This window comes from Mustela nivalis (assembly GCF_964662115.1).
Source record: "Mustela nivalis genome assembly, chromosome: 8".
NCBI lineage: Eukaryota > Metazoa > Chordata > Mammalia > Carnivora > Mustelidae > Mustela > Mustela nivalis.
Window position 1 is genome coordinate 78,550,676 of NC_139027.1, and position 21,386 is coordinate 78,572,061.

The 21,386-nt window shown below is 46.6% G+C and overlaps 1 protein-coding gene and 1 long non-coding RNA gene across 13 annotated transcripts in view; one reads left to right on the forward strand and one right to left on the reverse strand.

Moving 5' to 3' along the window:
• Positions 1-1,567: 1,567 nt before the first annotated feature.
• Positions 1,568-12,323, reverse strand: LOC309872627. 12 transcript variants are annotated; one of them, XR_014316017.1, is made up of 6 exons: positions 11,770-12,305; positions 10,667-10,735; positions 8,233-8,306; positions 7,799-7,903; positions 4,840-4,936; positions 1,568-1,731 (listed from the first exon to the last, which is right to left on the reverse strand). It is a non-coding gene; the product is annotated as an uncharacterized lncRNA (long non-coding RNA). The 12 variants fall into 12 exon arrangements; XR_014316023.1 differs by having other exon boundaries at positions 11,548-12,305; XR_014316026.1 differs by having other exon boundaries at positions 11,328-12,305.
• Positions 12,324-12,413: 90 nt separating this feature from the next.
• Positions 12,414-21,386, forward strand: part of TTC7A (tetratricopeptide repeat domain 7A) — a 116,133-nt gene continuing 107,160 nt past the window's right edge. The window contains 2 exon segments of the mRNA XM_082747007.1: positions 12,414-12,934; positions 21,172-21,335. Coding sequence (XP_082603133.1) covers positions 12,751-12,934; positions 21,172-21,335 — 348 coding nt within the window. The 5' untranslated portion in view covers positions 12,414-12,750.

Consider the following 21,386-nt stretch of genomic DNA (forward strand, 5'->3'; position numbering starts at 1 on the left):
GCCATTCTGCCTTGAGTTTCTAGATACACTATAGCAGCGCCACCCAGATGTTGGCTAGGAGCTCCTCATTCCTTGGAGGTCTGGGTGTAATGGGATTAGACCCAGCCAATTCCACAGCCCAGAAAAGTTGAGCTTGCCCGGTAACTTGTGCTCATTCTCAGAGACTCACCCTGCTGAGGTCTCCCCAGCCTCTTTTTTCTGAGTCTGTCTTGCTTGCCACTTTTCTCCCCATCAGCCTGGATACAGAAATGAGCATCTCTTAGCCTTCCATCTTCAGGAGACTCTCCTCACACAAAGAACAGTTGTGAGTTGTGGAGACTTTCCCGAAGGTTTTCCATCTTCTCAGAGTGGGTTCAGGGTTAGGTGGTCAGGGAGGCTGTTTTAGTTAAAGTTCACCGCAATTACTGAGTGCTGCTATTCAGGTACAGTGTGAAATCCTGGAGATACAGAGTGGATGATATCTACCATCCTCAAGATACTTAAAAGAGAGAAGGTAAGAGAATACAGTAAGTCTGGTTAGAGCCCGGGTTGCTGTGGAAGCACATGGTGACAGGGGCATGCAAACAGGCCTGTGGCAAGGATGTGGAAAGTCAAGGAAGACTTCTCTCTGTGATAAAATGGCAGATTATTTAAAGAATCAAATAGAACTTGAGAATGGAGAAATACAGTAAGAGATGTTAAAAACTCAAGAGATGGGTTCAACAGTTTAGATGCATGAGAAGAGAGAGTCAATTATTTAGAAAACCTGGCAGAGGATGGGGCACATGGGTGGTTCAGTTGGTTGAGTGTCTGACTCTTGATTTCAGCTCAGATCATGATCTCAGGGTCTGGCTCTGTGCTCGGTGGAGAGTCTGCTTGAGAAATCTCTTCCTCTCTTTCTGTCCCTCCCCCTGCTCATGTGCTCTTTCTTTAAAATAAATAAATCTTAAAAATAAAAGAAAAAAAATATGGCCAAGGCAATGATCTAAAATAAAGAGAGACAACACAGAAAATCCAAAAGCAAGGGTAAGAGATACAGAGAATACAGTGAGAAGATCTTACTTTTATTTAGTTGGAGTCGCAGAAGAGAGAATGGGCTGAGACAATATTTGAAGAGATAAAATAATTTTCCATGGCTGATGAAAGACTTTAAGTTCAGAATCACAAAGAACAATGAATCCCAAGCAAAACTAATCATAGGAAATCTACTCTTGACACATTAAAATAAATCTGCAGAAAACAAAAGAAAAAGAAACAAGATTAAAGACAGGCAGAGGAGGAAAAAGATTGTTTTCAAAGGAGTAACAGCTAGACAGACAAGTGACTTCTCAACAGCAACAGTGGAAACCAGAAAGCAGTACAGTATCTTAAAGGCTAAAAGTAAACCGCTAGTCTAAAATTCTACATCCCGCTAAAATCTTCACATACAAACATGAGAAGACATCTTTGGACAAAAAAAAAAAAAAAAAAAAAAAAGAAAGAAAGAAAGAAAGAAAGAAAGAAAGAAAAAAGAGTGATATGTCCATTCGCATGAAACATTGTTTTAATTTTCTGTTCCTATGTAATAAATTACTACAAACTTAGCAGCTTAAAACAATACGCATTTATTTTTCTGTTGTGTAAATCAAAAGTCCATGTAAGGACCAAGTAGGCTCACTGCTCAGAGTCTCACAAGGCTGAAATCAAGGTTTTGGTAGGGCTGAGGTGTCATCTGAGGCTTGAGGTCTTCTTCCCAAGATCCTATGGTCAAAACTGAGGTCAAAAAGAAGTCTAAGACTTAAAATTACATAAAATATATTCTCTGATTCAATGAAATTACAATGAGAAAAAAAACTAACTTAGAAAACTCCACATTTATTTGGAAATTAAGAAATGCTTCTAAATAGCACAGGTCAAATAAAGTATTACAAAGGAAATTAGAAAATATTTTGAACCAAATGTTAACAAAGTTTTTAATGTATCAATTCTTATGGGATATAGGTGACAAAGGGAGATTTACAGCCTTAAATGTATATATATTGCAAGGTAAGAAAGATCTAAAATGCATGAGCTAGGATTCAATCTCAAAAAGTTAGAAAAAAGAAGTCATGGGATACTATATTACTATTCACAAAGATTCACTAACCCAACTCTGGGCATCAACATCAGGCTTAGCTCTATTTCTTGTTCTAGTCAATGGAATTCATACAGGACTGTGATGTGTCACATCTAGACAAAAGTTTTAAGATTTAACATCTAGTTCACCACACTGTCTCTTTTCCCTCTGCCATGATGACCGTCAGTGTTCTGGACAGTGGCTGTTCTGCCAGCTCAAGTCCCAAGGTACAGATAGTATGGAGAAGAAGCTAGCCAACCCGAACAGAACAGTTAGAGTGACTGAGAAATAAACTATGTTGTAGAAATGCCCGAGGTTTTTTGTTTTTTGTTTTTTGTTTTTTTTCTGGATTGTTATTGCAACATAACCTAACCTGTTCTGACTCTTATAGAAGTCCAAAGGAAGGGGCACCTGTGTGGCACAATCAGTTAAGATTTGACTCTTGGTTTCAGCTCAGGTTGTGATCTCAGGGTTGTAGGATTAAGCCCTACATCAGGCTCTGCACTCTGCATGGAGTCTGCTTAGCTTTCTCCCCTCTCCCTCTGCTCCTTCCCTCTGTGTGTGCTCGCTCGCTCTGTCTCTAATAAATAAATCTTAACGAAGAAAAAGTACCAAAGAAACCCAAATACAGTAAAATAAATGAAATAAAAAGGATAACAGCATTAAAGAAATGGAAAAGAATATGCCATAGAAAAGATCAATAAAACCAAAGGCTGGGTCTTTGAAGAGACCAATAAAATTGATAAATCCTTGGAAATTATCAAGAAAATTAAAAAGAGAAAAAAACTAAAGAGAGAGAATGTACAAATAACCAGTGCCAGGAATGAAAAAAGCAGATATCACTATACATTCTATAAGCACTAAAAAGATAATAAGAGGATTTTATGAATAATTTTTGTTTAAAATATGAGAAGTTAGATGGAATGAATATAGTTCTAGAAAAATACAACTTACATAAAATTGATCTAGGAAGAAACAGAAACTTTAAGTACTATAATTTTTAAATAGGTTGAATCAGTACTTTAAAAACTGAATAGCTAAGGGGAAAATAATGCTTACTGTATACAAACACTTTGGAGGATAGCAAATAAATAGTATACATGCCAATTCATTTATATGGATAGCTTAACTATGATACCAAAAGCCAGTGAAGGTAGTTTCAGAAGAGAAATTTAGCCAAATCTCACTCTCGAACACAGATACAAAAATTCTAAGTAAAATATTGTATCAAGCAACATATAAAAAGGAAAATATGTTATAACCAATGTGGCGGACAGTATGATGGCTCCCAAAGACATTTACATCCGAATCCTCAAAACCTGTGAAAATGTCATCATACGTGGCAAAAGGGACTTGGAAAATGTGACTGAATTAAGGCCTCAGACATGGGCAGATTATCCTGGATAGAGCCCAAGAAAGAAGCTTTTCTTAATTTCCATAAGAGTGCTCATAAGAGGAAAGTAGGAGGGTCAGAGTTGGAGAGTTGTGTCCACGGAAGCAGAGATTGGAGTGATTTGCTCTGAAGATGGAGAAAGGGACCACCCTAGAGCTCTAGGAAAACCACAGCTCTGCCAATACCTCGATTTAGCCCTCAAGACCCACTTTGGACTTCTGACCTCAAGAATGGTAAGATAGTTCAAGTGTGGTATTTTAAGATACTATGTATTTGGGAATTTGTTACAGAAGCAACAGGAAACAGATACAACTAAGTTGATCTTGTTCTAGAAATACAAGGATGTATAGAAAAATAATTAATAAAATTCAACTCCAATCATCATTTAAAAAAAATAAAACTTTTAACCAACTAGGATTAAAAGGATTTTTCTAAATCAGATATCCTTTATCAGACGTTGGAGTAAAATCAACACATTGTACACCAAAAGTTTTATAACACTGTATGTCGTTATACTTCAGTAAGAAGGAGAGACGGGGCACCTGGGTGGTTCAGTCCTTAAGCATCGGCCTTAGGCTCAGGTCAAGGTCCCAGAGTCCTGAGATGTAACCCAGCATCCGGCTTCCTGCTCAGCGGGAAGTCTTCTCCCTCTCTATCTGCCCCTGCTTGTCCTCCCTCTCTTGGAGGACATTTATTTACATCAAATAAATAAATAAATAAAATCTTAAAAAAAAAAAAAAGAGAGGGAAAGAAAGAAAGAGGGAGGGATGATGGGAGAGAAGAGGGAAGTTGGGAATAAGCAATGAAAGTAATTACCATAAAAGAACAAAAGTAACTATCAAAGAAAGCAATGGAGTAATTACCATAAAAAGCCAGCAGTTACATTTAGAAAGAACAGGGTTGTATTTGGGAAGGGATATACTGGGGGCCCTCTGGGAGGCTGGTAAAACCGTACTTTTTTCCAGATGGATAGTTAATGGAAGTGCTTCATAATAATTATGTTTTATCTACTTTCCTTCAACTGTGTTATTTTTCGCAACAAAAATGTTTTTAAAAAGGTAGAAAAGAAAGTAAGGGGGCGCCTGGCTGCCTTAGTCCGTGGAACATATGACTCCTGATCTCAGGGTTGTGAGTTTGGGCCCAGGGTTGGGCATAAAGATTACTAAACAAACAAACAAACAAACAAAACTTAAAAAAAGAAAGAAGGATTTGAATAGGAGATAGAGCAAAGCAACATTTTAAGGCCTAGAACTGCTACAATCGTTGAAGGGCATACACTCAGGTTGGTTTTCGGAGTGGTGGAACTTAAAATTAGACCAGCTAACATGAGCTGAAAGGCTCTGAGGGCTCCTGGGTTGGGCTGACTCCTCACCTCCAAGATAGCAGTATCCAGGCAGAGAACCAGCATGGGCAAAGGCTAGGAGAAAGTATGGGGCCCCACTCTGGGGTGGGTACCCATTGTGGCAGTCCTGCAAAAAGACACAGAAGGCACTGAGGAGAAACAGGAGTCATCTGGGACTGCAGGGAACAGAAAGGACTCAGGGGGTGGGAGGGAAGTCAGTGCACGGAAAAGGTGCTAGTATTGCAATCATGCAATGGAGGAGGGGAGGGGCTAGGAGACATCCCAGGGCTCTCCTCTCCCAGGCCTGAGAAAACTTCTTAATATTCTAGGATTCTAAAATTAATGTCATAAATAATCACTGAGTACCCACTATGCCAAGCATAAAGAATGCATGGTTTTGAAGCTCGCCTTTATATTTTTTTAATTTTAATTTTTTAAAAATTTCATTTATTTATTTGACAGATAGAGAGCACAAGTAGGCAGAGCGGCAGGCAGAGGGAGAGGGAGAAGCAGTCTCTTTGCTGAGCAGGGAGCCCGATATGGGACTCGATCCCAGGACCCCGGGATCATGACCTGAGCTGAAAGCAGCCACTTAACCGACTAAGACACCAAGACACCCCTGAAGCTCGCCTTTATAAGGGCCTTTCCCTTCTCCTAATGGTTACCTGCACTTTTCTGGCAGCTGTCAAAGGGAAAGACTGACCCTACAGCCAGCAGAGCTTTCATGGCAACATCCTAGAAGGGCTGGTTCGGCTGGCCAGTCTACAGTACTAATCGTTAAGATGTGAGACAGCATGGGCCAGAAATGCCATGAGCCAACAACCACCATCATAAGTGAAAGCCGATTTCCAAGTGGAAGGACTGTGGGTCATGGGACTACGGAAGACAGGGCAGGCTCTGTATCCCACATCCAGATGATCTGAGTCCATGAAAGCACTGATAGCTATGCAGAAAAGTTTTCATTATATTCAAATTTAGGGTTTTCAGGGTTTCTGTTGGGAACACAAGGCTATGGGGGCCCCCGAATAGCAAATACAAGAGTCTGAGAGAAGAGGGGAGTAGGAGTAGGGAGGGGATGTCTCCACCTCGGGATGGTCTAATTACACCCAGCACTATCACAACGAGTATAAATTAGAGCGATCTGATGAAGTGAGGGAATGTGGGAACAATCACACAGAATACTTCTTTACATCAGTACACAAGAAGAATCCAAACCACCTGCACTCAGCCTGCTGTTGACATTGACATGAGTTTTTGAGTGTAGGAAACGCTTGGGGTGAGAAAAGTTGTAAACAGCTATTGTTTTTTGCAGAAATTTCAAGAAGTAACCTTTTTTTCTTTTTTTAAAGTAATCTCGACACCCAATGTGGGGCTTGAACTCATAACCCCAAGATCAAGAGTTGCACATTCTACCAACTGAGCCAGTCAGGTGCCCCTCAAGAAGTAACCTAACTTTTCTTTTCTTTTTCAAGATTTTATTTATTTATTTGAGATAGAGTAGGGGAGAGAGCAAGCAGGGGGAAGAAGCAGAGGGAGAGGGAGAAGCAGGCTCCACGCTGAGCAGGAGGACCCTGGGATCATGACCTGAGTCAAAGGCAGATGCTTAACCAGGGGGACCCCCCCAGGCACCCCAAGAAGCAACCTTTTTGAAGAAGTTGGCAACTTTTCAATAGACTATATCTAACCAATCCCAATACCCAGCTATTGTATTGTGATTCTTGCCGAGTCCCAATCAAGCCCCTCATTGGGACTTAAAATAGACCCAACGCTTCATAAATATCCAGATGTGGCTGTCCCAATATAGATGCTACTATGACTAGCCATAGTCATGTTTTCCCTTCCTGTGATCAAAACAAACTCAGCTTTGCACTCTCACAAAGTTGTTTTGTCACTGTTTTCAGGAAGCAGCCTTCGACTACGAGCCCCAGTGAGGCCTCCCTGCCATTGTAGTCAAGACCCTGACTCAGAAAGGGTGCTCCTCTCAGACCCTCAGGCCCCTCATGAGTCTTTTATAGACCATGCCAGCGAGAAATGTAAGTCTTGTCTTGGGCCCGAGCTCCCCAAATACAGGGTCTACTTGTCTCCAGTAACAGGGAAACCCTTTCAGGAATCCTTCAATCATTTGAGCATATTGGAAAATCTTTTCTTCTTAGTCGACCTCTGCCTTATTACTAACAACATGACTCCTTGTCTATTTCCATCCTGCTCATTTTTTATTATGCCTCTGTAAGAGGCAGGGTGACAGGGGCAAGAACAGATATGGATCCCAATAAGTATGTCCCTAACGTGGCCTGGGGACAAATTTTGTCTTGGGCCACTTATGAGAACTTTCCTCAGACTTCTTTTGAGGTTCAGCAAAGAACTCTCCACATATTCTATCTGCTAGGAAGTATAAATTCATCGGAGCCCCAGTTGGAGAAGGTTTAGTGTGAGGTTGGGGGCCCTGAGCCACAGGAACAACAAGCAAGTCTTGACTGACCATTGCCAGGTTCTCATGGCTCTGTCTCAGTAGAAAACTCAGCCCATGCCTTCCTCGGGCCAGACTTTAGCTTCTTACATGTATTTATGCTACATCCAAATTTGTGCACTTGTCTTTCCAAATAGCATCATTTCACCTAGGATAATTTAGAATTACAGTGGCCACCACGAGGAAGTTTCAATATAAACAAAGTTATTTACTCGGGAGGTGCCTTAGAATGTAAAGGCAATGTAATTCCAAGCACCCAACGGTCTTCATTATTTTTTATCAGCATAAGGAAGCATCTAAAAGAAACTGGATTGCAAAATTACTTCGTTAACAGATTGCTTGGCCAAAGCAAAAGAAAAATATGAACAAGTAAAATCTTTTATTTTCCCCCCAAACCCCAAATCAAGCCTACTATCCTCTTCCCCCATGCTGTGCCCTTCCATCTCTTGCTACCCCTCTAACTCTTCCTCTAACCCACTCCCCCTCCTTCCTGGCCAGCCAGGTACCCCAAAGCTCACTTACCTCTTTAAAGTAAACCTCCAGTGGAATAGAGAAAACCTCTTATGATGGATTCTAAGCTCTGATTTCATTCTCAGCTGAAAGCCATTGCCAGAGACTCTGCAGGGCCTAGACAAGAGCGAAACATTGCAGAGGAATTTAGAATCATTTGAGGAACATATAGCCCAGAGCAGCCACATATATCCTGGGTAACTCCTATGTATGACCCTTAGATGGAAGAAGTTCAATGAAAAAATCAGAATGGGAAGACCCCCAGTGGTGACTAAAAAGGCCTTCAAGTGCACAGGGAACCGAAGGGGTTTAGAAAAGCTATAGAGTTGTCAGGCTTTTTTGGAGGCTATCCTCTTTCTTTCCTGGAAAAATAGACTGTGCTCTGATTCAGTTGTTCAAGCCAAAAAAGGGGACATGTGATGGAGACCTCAGGGATAGGTTAATACCTATAGACAGCACGCAGGAGTTGATCCTGGAGCAGACGTGATCCTGGTTGCTCTCTTATCCTTTTGTGAATGCACTTGAACCAGAAATAGAGGAGCGTTAACATGCAAGCAAAAACTAGAATGGGTCTGCTCCATGGCCAGACCTCCCAAACCCTGAATATTTTGAAAGAGTTCTAAAACTAAGAAATGAACAATGGAGACATCAGTGAAGGTGTTCAGTTTCTCTACTCTTAAACTCACAAGGAAACATTTCTCTGAAAATTAAAGGACAACCTTACAGATGTTTTACTGATATGGACACAAAAATACCAATCTTAAGCCTGACCACTACTATGCAACCTTTTCCTTGAAGTCTTCAAACTACTCCAGTCACACATTTATCCTCACCATACCTTCCCCAGCCCCCCCTCAAACCATCACCCTCAAACCTTTAACCAAGGAACACCATACTCATTAACTTAATAGCAAGGGATTTACTGTGTGAATGGAACTGCCATATTAAGTATTTTCCCTGATGGTCTCTTCCTTCTGGTCTGGTCCCAGAGGAGAGCCCTATTCATAATAAGATCCTGGCTCATTCAGTTAATGATTTATCAGTACTTCTGTGTGTAAATCAAGCAGATTAAACCTCTTTTATCAGTAAAAATTATGATATTCTACTGGAGCTAAACCCATCAAGGTTAATCTCTACCCAAACTTACATAATAGCCTCTAAAACAAGGTGAGAAAAGAAGGGATAAAACTAATAACCAAGAGCCATAGAGAGAAATGAGTCTCACACCTTGTTCCGGTCTTGGTGACACTCCTATCCTCTCAGTTGAAAAACCCAGTGGACAGGAATATAGATTCATTTAGGACCCCAGGGCTAGGATCAAACTCAAATAATATTCTGTCTTCAATGGCTACAGAGATCATGTGTTTTATAGTTGTAGATCTGTGTCGTACTTTCTCTGGTGTCTCCTTATTTTTTAATTTAATTTATTTATTTGACAGAGAGAGAGAGAGAGAGAGAGATCACAAGTAGGCAGAGAGGTAGGCAGAGGGAGAGGGGAAAGCAGGCTTCCTGCCGAGCAGAAAGCCAGATGTGGGGCTCAACCCCAAGACCCTGAGCCAAAGAGGCTTAACCCACTGAGCCACCCAGGCATCCCATCTCTTAATCTTTTTAAACATTTATTTAAAAAACAAAAACAAAAACATTTTATTTTTAAGTAATCTCTACGCTCAACATGAGGCTTGAATTCACAACCCCAAGATCAAGAGTCTCACACTCCACCCACCAAGCCAGCCAGGTGCCCCGCTTTGGTGTCTCTTTAAATCAAAAGTTAATACTTGTCTTCACTAGGGAAAATCAACAATAGTACCTGGGAGACCACTATGCCTCAGTTTACTCAGTTTACAAGACAAGACATCCCATGGAGGAAAATCCCTTACTCCAGACAATGGGCTGTGCAATGTGTGTCTGGCCAATAACTAAGACAATTATGAGGCTCCTTGGGCCACGCCACTGCAGGCAGAACAATCCTAAATTCTCTAAACGGGCACGCCATTAATATGACCTACCCACGTCCTTGCTAACCAAACCTTTTCCTTGGGAACCCGAACATAAACAGACATTTTCTGAATTCAGATTAGCTCTTCAGTACCCTCCCATTCTGGGCCTAAATGTCATAAACCTTCAACCTGTAAGCACACGAGAGAGATCTCTCCAAGCCCTTAACCTTGTTAGAATCGAGAGAGATCTCTCCAAGCCCTTAACCTCGTTAGAATCGAGAGAGATCTCTCCAAGCCCTTAACCTCGTTAGAATCGAGACCCGCTTCTCTTGTGATCCAGTGGCAAGAGCCTCTCCACCTTGTTGAGGGGTAACAACTGAACTGGTAGAGTCTTTTGTCAGCTTGGCTGGTCCTTCATTCACTACCATCTTCATTGCTTCCTAAAATTAGTTACACCTTTCTTGGTAGGTCGATTTACCTCCTGTGAACTCCAAGACTTTCTCTGAGGTGCTAAGACTGTCAGGCAGTCTTAGCTGTGCTAAGACTATCAGTCACTCTGTTAAGCAATCAATCCAGCTTCTCCTGATCAGCAAGTTATTTTGATAGACATTTTGCAGCCCACAAAGCATGACAATCTTTATCAGAATTTGTCCCAAACTCTCATCCGAGAGATTTCAGATTATTAAAAAATAAAAACTAGCACCACACTTTCCACATGCCTTGTAGTTTGGCTAATATTACTAATACAATCATGGCTGCTCTTTGCTCTCATTCCTACGGGCTCTATGCCCCTGAAAAATGCTGGTCACTAGCAGGCTGGGGGCTTATCTCTGCTGGAAAAGAACTACAAAGGGACCAGGAATGTGACTGCACTGTTGAGGACCAGCTCATTGGAAGATCTAACCACGATATTGTGTTCCTCTCTCCCATGCCCTATACTCACACAAATCTTGGTGCATGAGTCAAAGGAAAAAGCGGCAATTCTTCAGTTAGTTTCCCAGAGTCCTGCCACCTGGGAGCAGGGTTGGCAAAGGAAGAGGGAGAAAAAGTGGAGGAGGGGAGGTTTGCTTATTTCTATCAGGGCTGCCTTCCCCTCCTCAACTCTGCTGTCCCCTGCCTGCCCCAGGGCTGACTCTGGGGCACGACAGACCTGAGGCAGGGTATTCTCAGGGTACCCTCATCCAAAGGACATGCACAGTCTCTCCAACGGAAAGCTGGTTCTGGTGACAAGAAAGGGCAGCCAAAGGCTAACCAGATGCCAGTTAGAGGAGGTGACAGAAATGGGCACGGTGTTTGTGTAAATGGAGTAAACCGGCCTTAAATTCCAACTGCCAGGGCTGTCCCTGTTTTCCTTTGTCTATTTCCGGGCCCCTGGGAGTTCAGAACAGACTGCAGGTGCTCAGAGCAGCAGCTAAGTCAGAAAACGCTGTGCCCCAGCAAGGAATGGAGCTGCCTTTGGAACCTGGATTGGAGGGTGTCCAACCAACAGGGCTTTGGGGTGGGGGAGCAGAAGATTGGCCTTCAACAGGTAATCCCAGATAGCAAAGAGCCGAGGGGATGACTAAATCGCCAGGACCCTGGGCTCTGCTGGACAGAAACCTTACCACAGTTAGAGAGGTCCTGATGCGCGAAATACTGGAGTCTCCTGACACCAAAATGGTCAAGCCTACTCCCAGGATCATGCGTCAGACAGTGGCGAAGCTCTCCACCTTGAGCCGGAAGGTGGACTCCTAACTCTTAGGAGTCTGTACTATACTTAAAAGCTTGCCCTGACTTTGACTTTGGAGTCTTCGGTCTGCACTATGCAACATGTCTGTCACTTACATACGGGGAGCTTTTTGGTGTCGCTGTGATTTCCTGCATCATGGCCTCAATCCTCACACTGTACGGCAAGCAGCCCCAAACGCGGGCCCCTCCTAACCAGTCCCTTCTCCTTCAGGCCACCCTGTAATCCTTCGAACTTCTTAGTACCCCACGGGCGCCAGGCTAAGCCCTGCCGCGAGTTTTGATTACAGTCTTCAGACAGCAGAATTAAGAAAGAAATACCAAGCTGGAAAACAGCTTAACGCCTTTAAGAACTCCAGGGTAACGGGAGTCCGCAGAGGACAGGCGAACCAGGTCGTGCGAGGTAATCAGGTTGGAAAGAGGAACTCCGCTGTTAAAAAAGAAAATGAAAAGTCACTCAGTGTAGACACCCAGAGAGTCGATGAACTCCGAACGGCCTATTGCGCTCCGCGTCTCCAGCGCGAGCATCCCCGGGAACCCGGAGGGGGGCGGAGGTGGCGCGCAGGGCCGCGCGTCCCAGCAAGGCCGGCTCCCGGGGAGGCACACTCTCGCAGGCCGGGGCGACGGGCCGGCCGGCCTCTCCCCGGATTTGTGACGTGCCGGGGGCAGCGCCGGTGACGAGGCCACCACACAAAGCCGGGGCGGGGGGTCCCCAGGCCAAGGGCCCCGATGGGATGGGGAGGGGGCGGGGAGCGAGGCGCCCCTGGGTGCCGGGGCCCCGCGCAGTATTAAAGTGAGCGCGGAGTCGGCGGCGGCGGGGGCCTGGCGGTGGCGGCGGGGCGGTCGCGAGCGCTCGTCGCGCGCCTGGCTGCTGTGGCCGCGCTGGCCGCCGGCGCGCCCGGCTCGCCGAGGCCGGGCCACGCCCCCGCGGAGGTGGAGCAGCGGCCAGGGGCGGGTCCGCAGCTGGCGGCGCCCGGGCCCGGGGCGGGGGCTGTGGCAGCAGCTGCAGCAGCGGCGGCGGCAGCAGCGCCAAGAGCTGCTGCAGCAGAGGCGGAGGCTGCTCCTGGACGCGTCTGGGCCGCGCAGCCGGAGCCCCAGCCCGGAGGTACCGGGCGGTGCGCTGGGTGCTGCTGCTGCTGCCACTGTCCGCCGGCAGCCGCCAGGGCCCCCGCTGCCGCCTGGGCCCCGGCCGCCTCCCGCGCCCCCGCCGTCCCCGCCCGCGTGTGCGCCCCAGCCTGGACGCCGCCCCCGGCCGGGTCTCCACTTCTCGGCCGCGCCTCCCATGACAGCGCTCGCGCGAAGATGGCTGCGAAGGGCGCGCACGGCTCCCACCTGAAGGTGGAGAGCGAGCTGGAGCGCTGCCGCGCCGAGGGCCACTGGGACCGCATGCCCGAACTGGTCCGGCAGCTGCAGACGCTCGTTGTGCCCGGCGGCGGAGGCAACCGGCGAACCAGCCCGAGCGCCGCGTTCACCTCGCTGGACACCGGTGAGTGAGGGAGGGGGCTGGCTCCCGAGCGCCCCGCGCGCAAAGTGCGCCGCCTCCTCCAGGAAGCGGGCCCGACTGCTCCCCTGCCGCGACGGCCGCCTTCGGTATTACCCTTCCTGTAGTGCTGGTTTTAGGAGCAACAAGAGTAACAAGAAAGGTTCTTATGCCCCAGGAGAAAAATCGCATGCAGGTTTGGGCGCTTTGGGGGAGAGAGAGAAACGGCGCTCGCTCCCTGCTCTTTGCGATCCTGTGGGCAGCTCCGCCTGCTGTGAAATGGTGGTATCTGCGCGGATCAGCTCAGAGCAAGGGCTGGACTCCTAACGCCGTCCCTCCACCCCGCACCCGGTCCCTAAACTCCTTCAGGTGAAGGCTATCCGTCTCTCTTCTTGGCCTCACCACCTCCTGCCCCAACCTCCGAGTCCAGTTGACAACAGTGCTCTGTCCACAGCAGACAGGGCTGCGTTGGCGAGAGTGCCAGGGTGGGGTGGTGAAGTGGGGAAGAGGCCGGCTAAGCCTCAGTTTCCTCATCTGCGGTCGGGCTCGGGACCCATCTAGCCCTAGCACTCAGTGACTTTGGCAGTAGGGCTGGTTTGGCTGGGCTGGGCTCTTACACTGGGGCGGGAAAGCACCCCGATGTGGCAGTCAGGGGTAATACCCCGCCCCAGTCTCCAGCCTCAACTCCTGTTCCTGGTGCCCACAGCTCAGACTGGAGCGCCCTCCGCCTGCTCTCTTCGTGCACCACCACTTTAGAGCCTTGTGGAAGGAGGCAGGGAGTCAATGAATGCAGATATGAAGAGGTTTAAAGACTGCCCAGCCTGTGGAATAATAATAATAGTAGGAGTCATAGCTAACACTTACCCAGCACTCACTGTGTGCCAGGCACTGTCCTACTAAGCATTTCAGTCAACTCATTAATTCTTCCCAACAAACCCATGAAGAAGGCACTCTTGTTTGCCTTACTTACAGATAATGGAGACAGAGGCTCTGAGAAATTAAATAACTTGATCATCTAGTCAATAAGTGGTAGAAGCAGGATTCGAGTCCAGGCTTCTGAGTATATCCTTTTAACCCACTGGCACTGTAACCTCTTAATGATGTGTAGCACAAAATCCCAGTGAGAGGAGTTGCCAAAAGGGATGGGGAGGCAGCGAGGTCACCAGAGGGCAATGTGTGGTAGATGGCGGAGCTCAGAGGAAAAGGAATTTTTGGGAAGCAGGAGAATGTGTGCTGGCCTCAGCCTGGGGTTGGGAAGGGCAAAGTGTGTTTGCCCAATGAGGAGAAGGATAGAAAGATGCTGAGGGGGCTAGTGACAGAGACAGTCAGTCAGTTTGGGGCTTTGAGATCAAGCTGAGCATGCCAATGAGGAGCGAGGTAGTGGTGTGGGCTTCTGAGTGTGGAAAGGAAATGGACCTATACAAAGAGCACTGGGGTCTGGGTGAGTTAAGGGAATCTGAGTAAGGTTGGCTGCACAGAGAAACAGGCTGGGCCAACACAGGAACTTGACCTCTTCAAGTTCATATGGGTCTGTATCTCCTAAACTGCTTTCTAGAAGTCTCAAGGAAATTACATAGTTAATTGGTATTCCAAGAAGAAAGAACTTAGGGAGGCCAAAAAGTAAAGAAACTGGACCTAATAGATTCAAGAGTGTTAAACAGATTTATTTTTTAACTGCAGGACTTTTCAGAGCTTTTATTTTTATTTATTTATTTGTTTTTGAAAAGATTGATTTATCTATTTGACAGAGAGAGAGAGACAGACAGTGAGAGAGGGAATACAATAAGGGGAAGGGGGAGAGGGAGAAGCAGGCTTCAGGTGGAGCAGGGAACCTGATGTGGGGCTCCATCCTAGGACTCTGGGATCATGACCTGAGCCTAAGGCAGATGCTTAACAATTGAGCCACCCGGGTGCCCCTTTATTTATTTATTTATTTATTTATTTTAACAAGATTTTAGTTACTTATTTGAGAGAGAATGAGTGAGAGACAGAGAGCATAAGTGGAAGAAGGGGCAGAGGGAAAGGGAGAAGCAGACTCCCCACAAAGCAGGGAGCCCAATGTGGGGCTTAATCCCAGGTCCCTGTGATCACAACCCAAACTGAGCCACCCAGGCACTCCTTCAGAGCCTTTAATATGTTCACTTGCCTATGATGTACAAGCCAAGGTTAGAGTATAAATAGCACATTCCTCAAACTTGCCTTCACCATATTCTATGAAGCAATATTGGGAAACACTTATATGATACAGTTTATAAATGGTGTTGTATGGTTATAAAATGATCCCCCCCCCCTTTTTTTTAAATTCTTGTAAACAACCTTGTAGGGAGAGCAGGACGTATTGTCTCCATTTTAGATATCGGGACACCAAGGCCCCAAGAGGTCATGTAATGTGTATGTGGCAGAGCCTGTATGCAAGTCTCAGTTCCTGCCACCAGGTTTACTACTAGTGAACGTGGGGGCGGGGCATGAGGCACCTGGCTTGGCTTCACTGTGGGGACTGCCTGGCACCAGGAGGGAGATTCAGGGGAGCAGTGGAGTCTCTCCTGCCAACTTTTGAGTTTGGTTCTGCAAATGATTTTTCTCCCACTGTTAAATCTAGATACACTATCTCAGCACACACAGACACATACACACACAAGGAAGAAAAATAAATGACACCTAAACCTATGCATAGAGCACTTTTTGGATTGTCTGCTATTTTGATTCTCTCCTCATGGTTCCTTGATCACCGAGGAGCTGAGGGCCTGTTTTTTTGGAGCGGTGTAGCACTGACCCCTTTAAACCAGAAGGGAGATTCTTATTGTACTACATGGCCTCTTAGAGTCAGTGACCAGAGCTTAGACCAGGGACCAGAAGCTTCAACAGTTACATATTTGAGGAGAGGAGAGGGAACATATTGAGGGGGGAGCTAAACCCCAGTTGAACCCCATTTTGCAAACGGAGGCCCTGAGCCCAGCTTGTATCTGCAGGGTTTCCTACAGAAGCTAAAAACCACTCCCAGGCCATGTATTTCAGTTCAGAGGGCCAGAGGGGAGGACTCCCTGGGGAGTGTCCTCTGTGGGGTCTGGTGGGAGTGAAGAGTCAGGAGATGCTCAGGCTGAGGGGCCCCTGCCCCCTCTTCTCTGGGGAGGCTGCTCCCACCACCTGCCCAGCGGGGAAGTGCCACTGTTTGCACCTTTGCTCTCAAACACATCCGGCTTAGATTTGGTCAGGATGGAGCAGGGGAACCCCAGAGTGTGGCTGGCTGTGATGGAGTTGGTTCATGTAAAAACAAAGAACCCATCCAGGCAGTTAAAGAAAAAGAAATGAATATTATGAAAAATTTCCAAAACCTCAGAAAAGCAGAACAATGAATCCCGTGTATCCATTAACCAGCGTCAGTGATTATGAGCTCAAGAATGATCTTGTTTGAGCTACACCCCAACCTATTTTTTTCCCCACACTGAATACTGTAGTAGGTACTTATTAATAAGAAGCCTTTCAGTTGCAAAGAGATTTATTTACAGGAGTGTAAGCACATACCTAAAGAAGGGGTGACCCTTGGGAACCAGTGTAAGATCCTAAAAAAAAAATTGGTTTTTGTTTTTTTTAAGATTTTACTTATTTATTTGAGAGAGAGAGTGAAAGAGCACAAGCAGGGGGAGCAATAGAGGGAGAGGGAGAAGCAGGCGCCCTGCTGAGTGGGGAGCCCCATGCGGGACTCGATCCCAGGACCCTGGGATCATGACCTGGGCTGAAGGCAGACACTTAACCGTCTGAGCCACCCAGGCGCCCCAAAAGTGGTTTTTCTTAATTAAGATCAGAGGTCTGTTACACTAAAGAATTCTAAAGAGAAAGGAGGATTTCAGTAAGTCAGAATGTCATAGACAAGATGATTTAGTGTGAGATAAGATGATGGTTTAGATAGTGGGTTGAAATTTCTTTCCTTTTTGCAGTCTTCTATTTTTATGTAATCAATTGTATAATCCTTTCTTTTTTGGCCAAATAAGAGCTCTTTTGAAAAAACAAAACCACCATACTATTATCACCCCCCACCCCCACTGTTAAAATCTAATGATTTAATTTTACAGTTCATTTGCTACAATTGGGATCCTACATATTGCATTTGCTTAGTAGTTTGGGTGCCTCTTTTCTCCCACAGTATTTTTGTGTGTGTGTGAAAATCTCAAACATTCGGCAAAATTAAGGTGTACTTACTTTATCACTTGTCTGCCCCTCTATCTATCTAGCCATCCATCTAGAGTCTCCTAATCTATAGTCACCCCCATTTCTCTCTTTTTTTTTTTTTTAAACCTGAACTGGAGATTGGTCTGAGCGTTTCTTCAGTTGGCGTTAGAGGGGGTGTGTTTGAGGCAGGTGGCCTCTCACTAGTTTTAGCCTCTTCCTCCTCTCGCTGTGGTTACAAGTTCCCAGCCCTCTGCGGTCCTGTGTGGTAAGCAGCTGCAGAGACCACTGTGTCCCCGTTTGACTTCGTGGGGAAGGGCGTACCTGGCTGGACCCAGGTTTCTGACTGCAGATCGGCAGGCTGGGGAGATGGGGCACCACCCTGCAAATGTGGTTTCTGGGGAAGGGGCAGGTATCTATGAAGTGGGTCCCTGGAACTTAGCACCCTGAGAGCAGATGGGAAGGTAGCTGCTAGAAGCCTTCAAAACCAGGTGGGTGGGGAGCCTGAGGGGCCTCAGTGGGGGCCTCCTCGGGGCCTCTGCCCAGGGTAGGTGGCTGGACTGGGCCGCACGAATCCCTACTCAGGCTTCCAGAATCTGTTTCACTGTCAGGAAGGGGAGAAGCTGCAACACTTTACCCAAATCGGGATAAGGAGTAGGTTTCAGACAAGATGACAAAGAGCCATATTTTACCTTCAGAGAAGGAAGAATCCTCCTGGATTCTTATTGAACAACTGGAAATCTAGAACTTTTAATTCTAAAATAGTCTTCAGTCTCATAGACTGGCCAGTTGGGAATGGTGGGATGCTCAGAGGAAGGGGAAGGATGGCAGAGTAGAGAGGGAAGTGATGTGGGCAAAGAAGAAAAGAAAGTCAGTTCAGTTCCCAACACCTGCTGAATGTCTATTAAACCAAACACAGACTCTGTGTGGGGGGTGAAGGGCAGGGGTGGGGGCGGGGCAGGGAGTGGTGCACAAGAGGCATGAGAAGGCCGGGAAGTGTGAGTTTACAGAACAGTCTGAAACTTACAGGTATGTGACAGTAAGAACAATTCTTATCCCTGCCTTTGGAATTGCTACTGGAATTCCTATTTGGAAGTCCTATTACTTGGAACTACTATTACCTTTGAACGTACTGTTCACAGCCCTTAGACTTCTTTATTTCTAAACCACCAGGAGCTCTGGTCTGCATGGGCTGCAGGGCAGACAGCCTGTCTGCCTGCATCATACCAACGAATGTGGCATGATGTGGTTGTGGGCTGGGACCATAGCAATATTACGTATCTTTATTATCATCTATAAAATGGTAGTAATATCCACCTTTTAGGGCCGTGCAGATCAAAGGATACTATACAGTAAAGTCGGCACCCAGTAGGCCCTCAGCAAACACTGCCCTCCCCCCTTTTGCAGTGAAAGGGACTCTATGGTCAGGGCAGTGCTTACTTTCATGTCTTTTTTGTTTTTTAATTCCCAATTTGTTGGGCTCTGATACTTTCATAAGATACACAAACTGCTGCCTCTCATTTTTTTATTATTCAAGTCAACAGATTCTAAAATTATTTTGTCACATTATAATCAACTGGGTGACAGACACAGATCACCCCGGTCCACCCACCACACTTGGAGCAGCATGTGTTCAGAGGATATGCCCCTTCTTTTGAGGAGAGGAGTGTGCCCTGGGGAGTATTTCCAGATTCAGGGTTGCTGGGGAGGAAGCTGGTTTCTCTGGGCTTGAAAGGAACAGCAGAGCCAGCTCCTGCCATTGGGTGGTGGAGGCAGAACCTGGTGGGGAGCTGCAGGTGAGCGAGAAACCAGCCCAGCAGGACTATGGAGGGAGATACTCAGTTCCCTCAAAAGGAGTGGGTTCCTAACTCTCCTCTGGTTGAACAGGTGCAAACCAGGTTGGAGAAGGAGAGCCCCAGGCCCGGTGGCCCACAGCTCAGGAATGCTGCTCAGGCCCCCACTGCTTAGCAGCCCAGCCCTCCTCCTAGCTGAGATTTGGAAAGGGAAAAGATTGGCTTTCATTCTTGAGTTGACTTAGATTTTATTTATTTTTATTTTTTTATTTTTTAAAGATTTTATTTATTTATTTGACAGAGAGAGAGAGAGATCACAGAGAGGCAGAGGGGCAGGCAGAAAGAGGGGGATGCAGGCTCCCCGCTGAGCAGAGGACCTGATGTGGGGCTCAATCCCAGGACCCTGGGATCATGACACAAGCCGAAGGCAGAGGCTTTAATCCACTGAGCCACCCAGGTGCCGCTCAGATTGTATTTTTGCCTAGATAATGTAGTCCCATGGGTCAACCTTCCAAAGGGACCAAAAAGTAAAGAGTGAAAAGCCTCTTTCCATCTCTGCCACCTTCCCCGTAAGCCAGGAAGGCCATCAGGATATGTGTGTATACCATCACGTGTTTATACATAAACACACGTTTGCATCTGCTGTGTGCCCTCTGCTTTCTTACTGATTTGTCTTGGAGTTCATTCTCCAACAGCGCAGACAGACCTTCTCATTCCTTTCCATGGCAGTGTGGTGTCCCTTTTTATGGAAGTGCTGTGCTTTATTTAATCAGCCTCCTGTTGATGGACATAAAAGTTGTCTCTAATTTTCCACTATTATAAATAACGCTGAGTGACTTTCTCTATCAGTCATTATACACACGTGCCAAGACCTCCCTCTGTAGCAGTGGGACTGTGGAGTCGATGGGGTGCACGTAGTTTTGATACACATCATCAGGGTCTTTCGAGAGGTCCCACCCACTTCTGCACCACCAGGGACAGAGGTTAGCTTTGACAAGAACTTTTTTGGGCAGTTCCTCCAAATGTTAATTTTCGAAATCACGGGACGGACAGCCAAGGATCACTAATAGACTGTGGCATCCTCAGAGGGAAAATCTCCAGGGACCATTCTCTGGGATCTGGGCTTTCAGGCTGTTCTCCTCGGGGAATTTCCTCTCCGGGGAGAGACTCTTCAGAGGCCTGCAATTTGGAGTCCGTGGGTTTGAGCTGTGAGCAAACTGCAGGGGTCCTGAGAGTAAGGAGTAGCATTCCCGGGTGGGTCTAAGAATGCCATCCTGGCAAGTAAAAAGAGCTCTGGGAAGGCTGGGGACCAAGCAGACCTTCCTGGAGGCATTTTCGATTGGCCCGTGACTCCCCGAGCCTCTTGGCTTCCTCACCCAGCCATGGAGAGGGTCCAGTTCCCTTGGCAGAAGTTCCCAGTATGCTGGGAACTTCTGTTGGGTGGTGGGCCTGGTCCTCACCCTGGTTTCAGGGAAGGGGCAGCGAACCAGTCACACTGAGCACAGCCACCAAATGGTGGTCGTGAAACTACATGTGATCTCAGAGCCCTGGGGATCCCACCCATTCCCCGGGTCGACGCTGCTGTAGGTAGCAGGCATGTGGTGGTCACAAGCCTGGAGGTTTCAGTGCTGTGTGGGGAGGTGGCAGATAGAACCAAACAGTACAAATTCCCCTGCCAGGCAGTGAGGTTTGGAGATAGGCTGACATATGGAGAGAACTCCAGAGAGTGCCAGGACTGGACATGTTCATGGATTTGCCCTGCTCCACCAGTGCATCTGCTGCCCACCTTAACTCTTTGCTTTCATTGCTAGGTTATCCCTGGTTATGGTAAAATACTGTAAAAATACAGAAAACCAACTCTGGTTATACGGAAATTGGGAGCTCATGAAAATGCAATAAGTTGCTTCCGATATTTTACTTCTTGGGCTGTTTTTGGGGGGGATTCCTTCTTGGAGTAAGAACTTGCTACCCACAATGGGGCATGGGTGTGACTTTGTCCCTCATTTTAAATTCTGAAATTCTGGGAATTTGTCCTAGGTATTGGGAACTTTGCCTCCCCAGCCACTAAACTACAGAAAATAAACACAGCAGTTTGTGCTGTGAGTATGATAGAATGGCTGTGCTTTGACTCTCAAGGCTGTTTAACTTTATGAAAACTGGGTCTTTATTTCTTTTCTCAGATTCGGGCTGCTTCTGTGCTGGGGTGGGATAGCCGGGTGGCTACAGGGACATGGGCTAGTGTCAGGGGATCTGCCGTGTTCAGGGGATCCCTGCCCTGTTTTTCAGATGACCTTGGGAAGTTGCTCCTGGCCGAGGCCCTCCTGGAGCAGTGTTTGAAGGAGAACCACGCCAAGATAAAAGACTCCATCCCTTTGCCTGAGAAGAATGAGCCGAAGATGAATGAAGCCAGAAACCACCTGAGTAGTATCCTTAATCACGGGAGGCTGTCTGTAAGTGGGCAGCCCCCTCCTCTCCTCTCTGTCTTGCCTCCCATCTGTTGG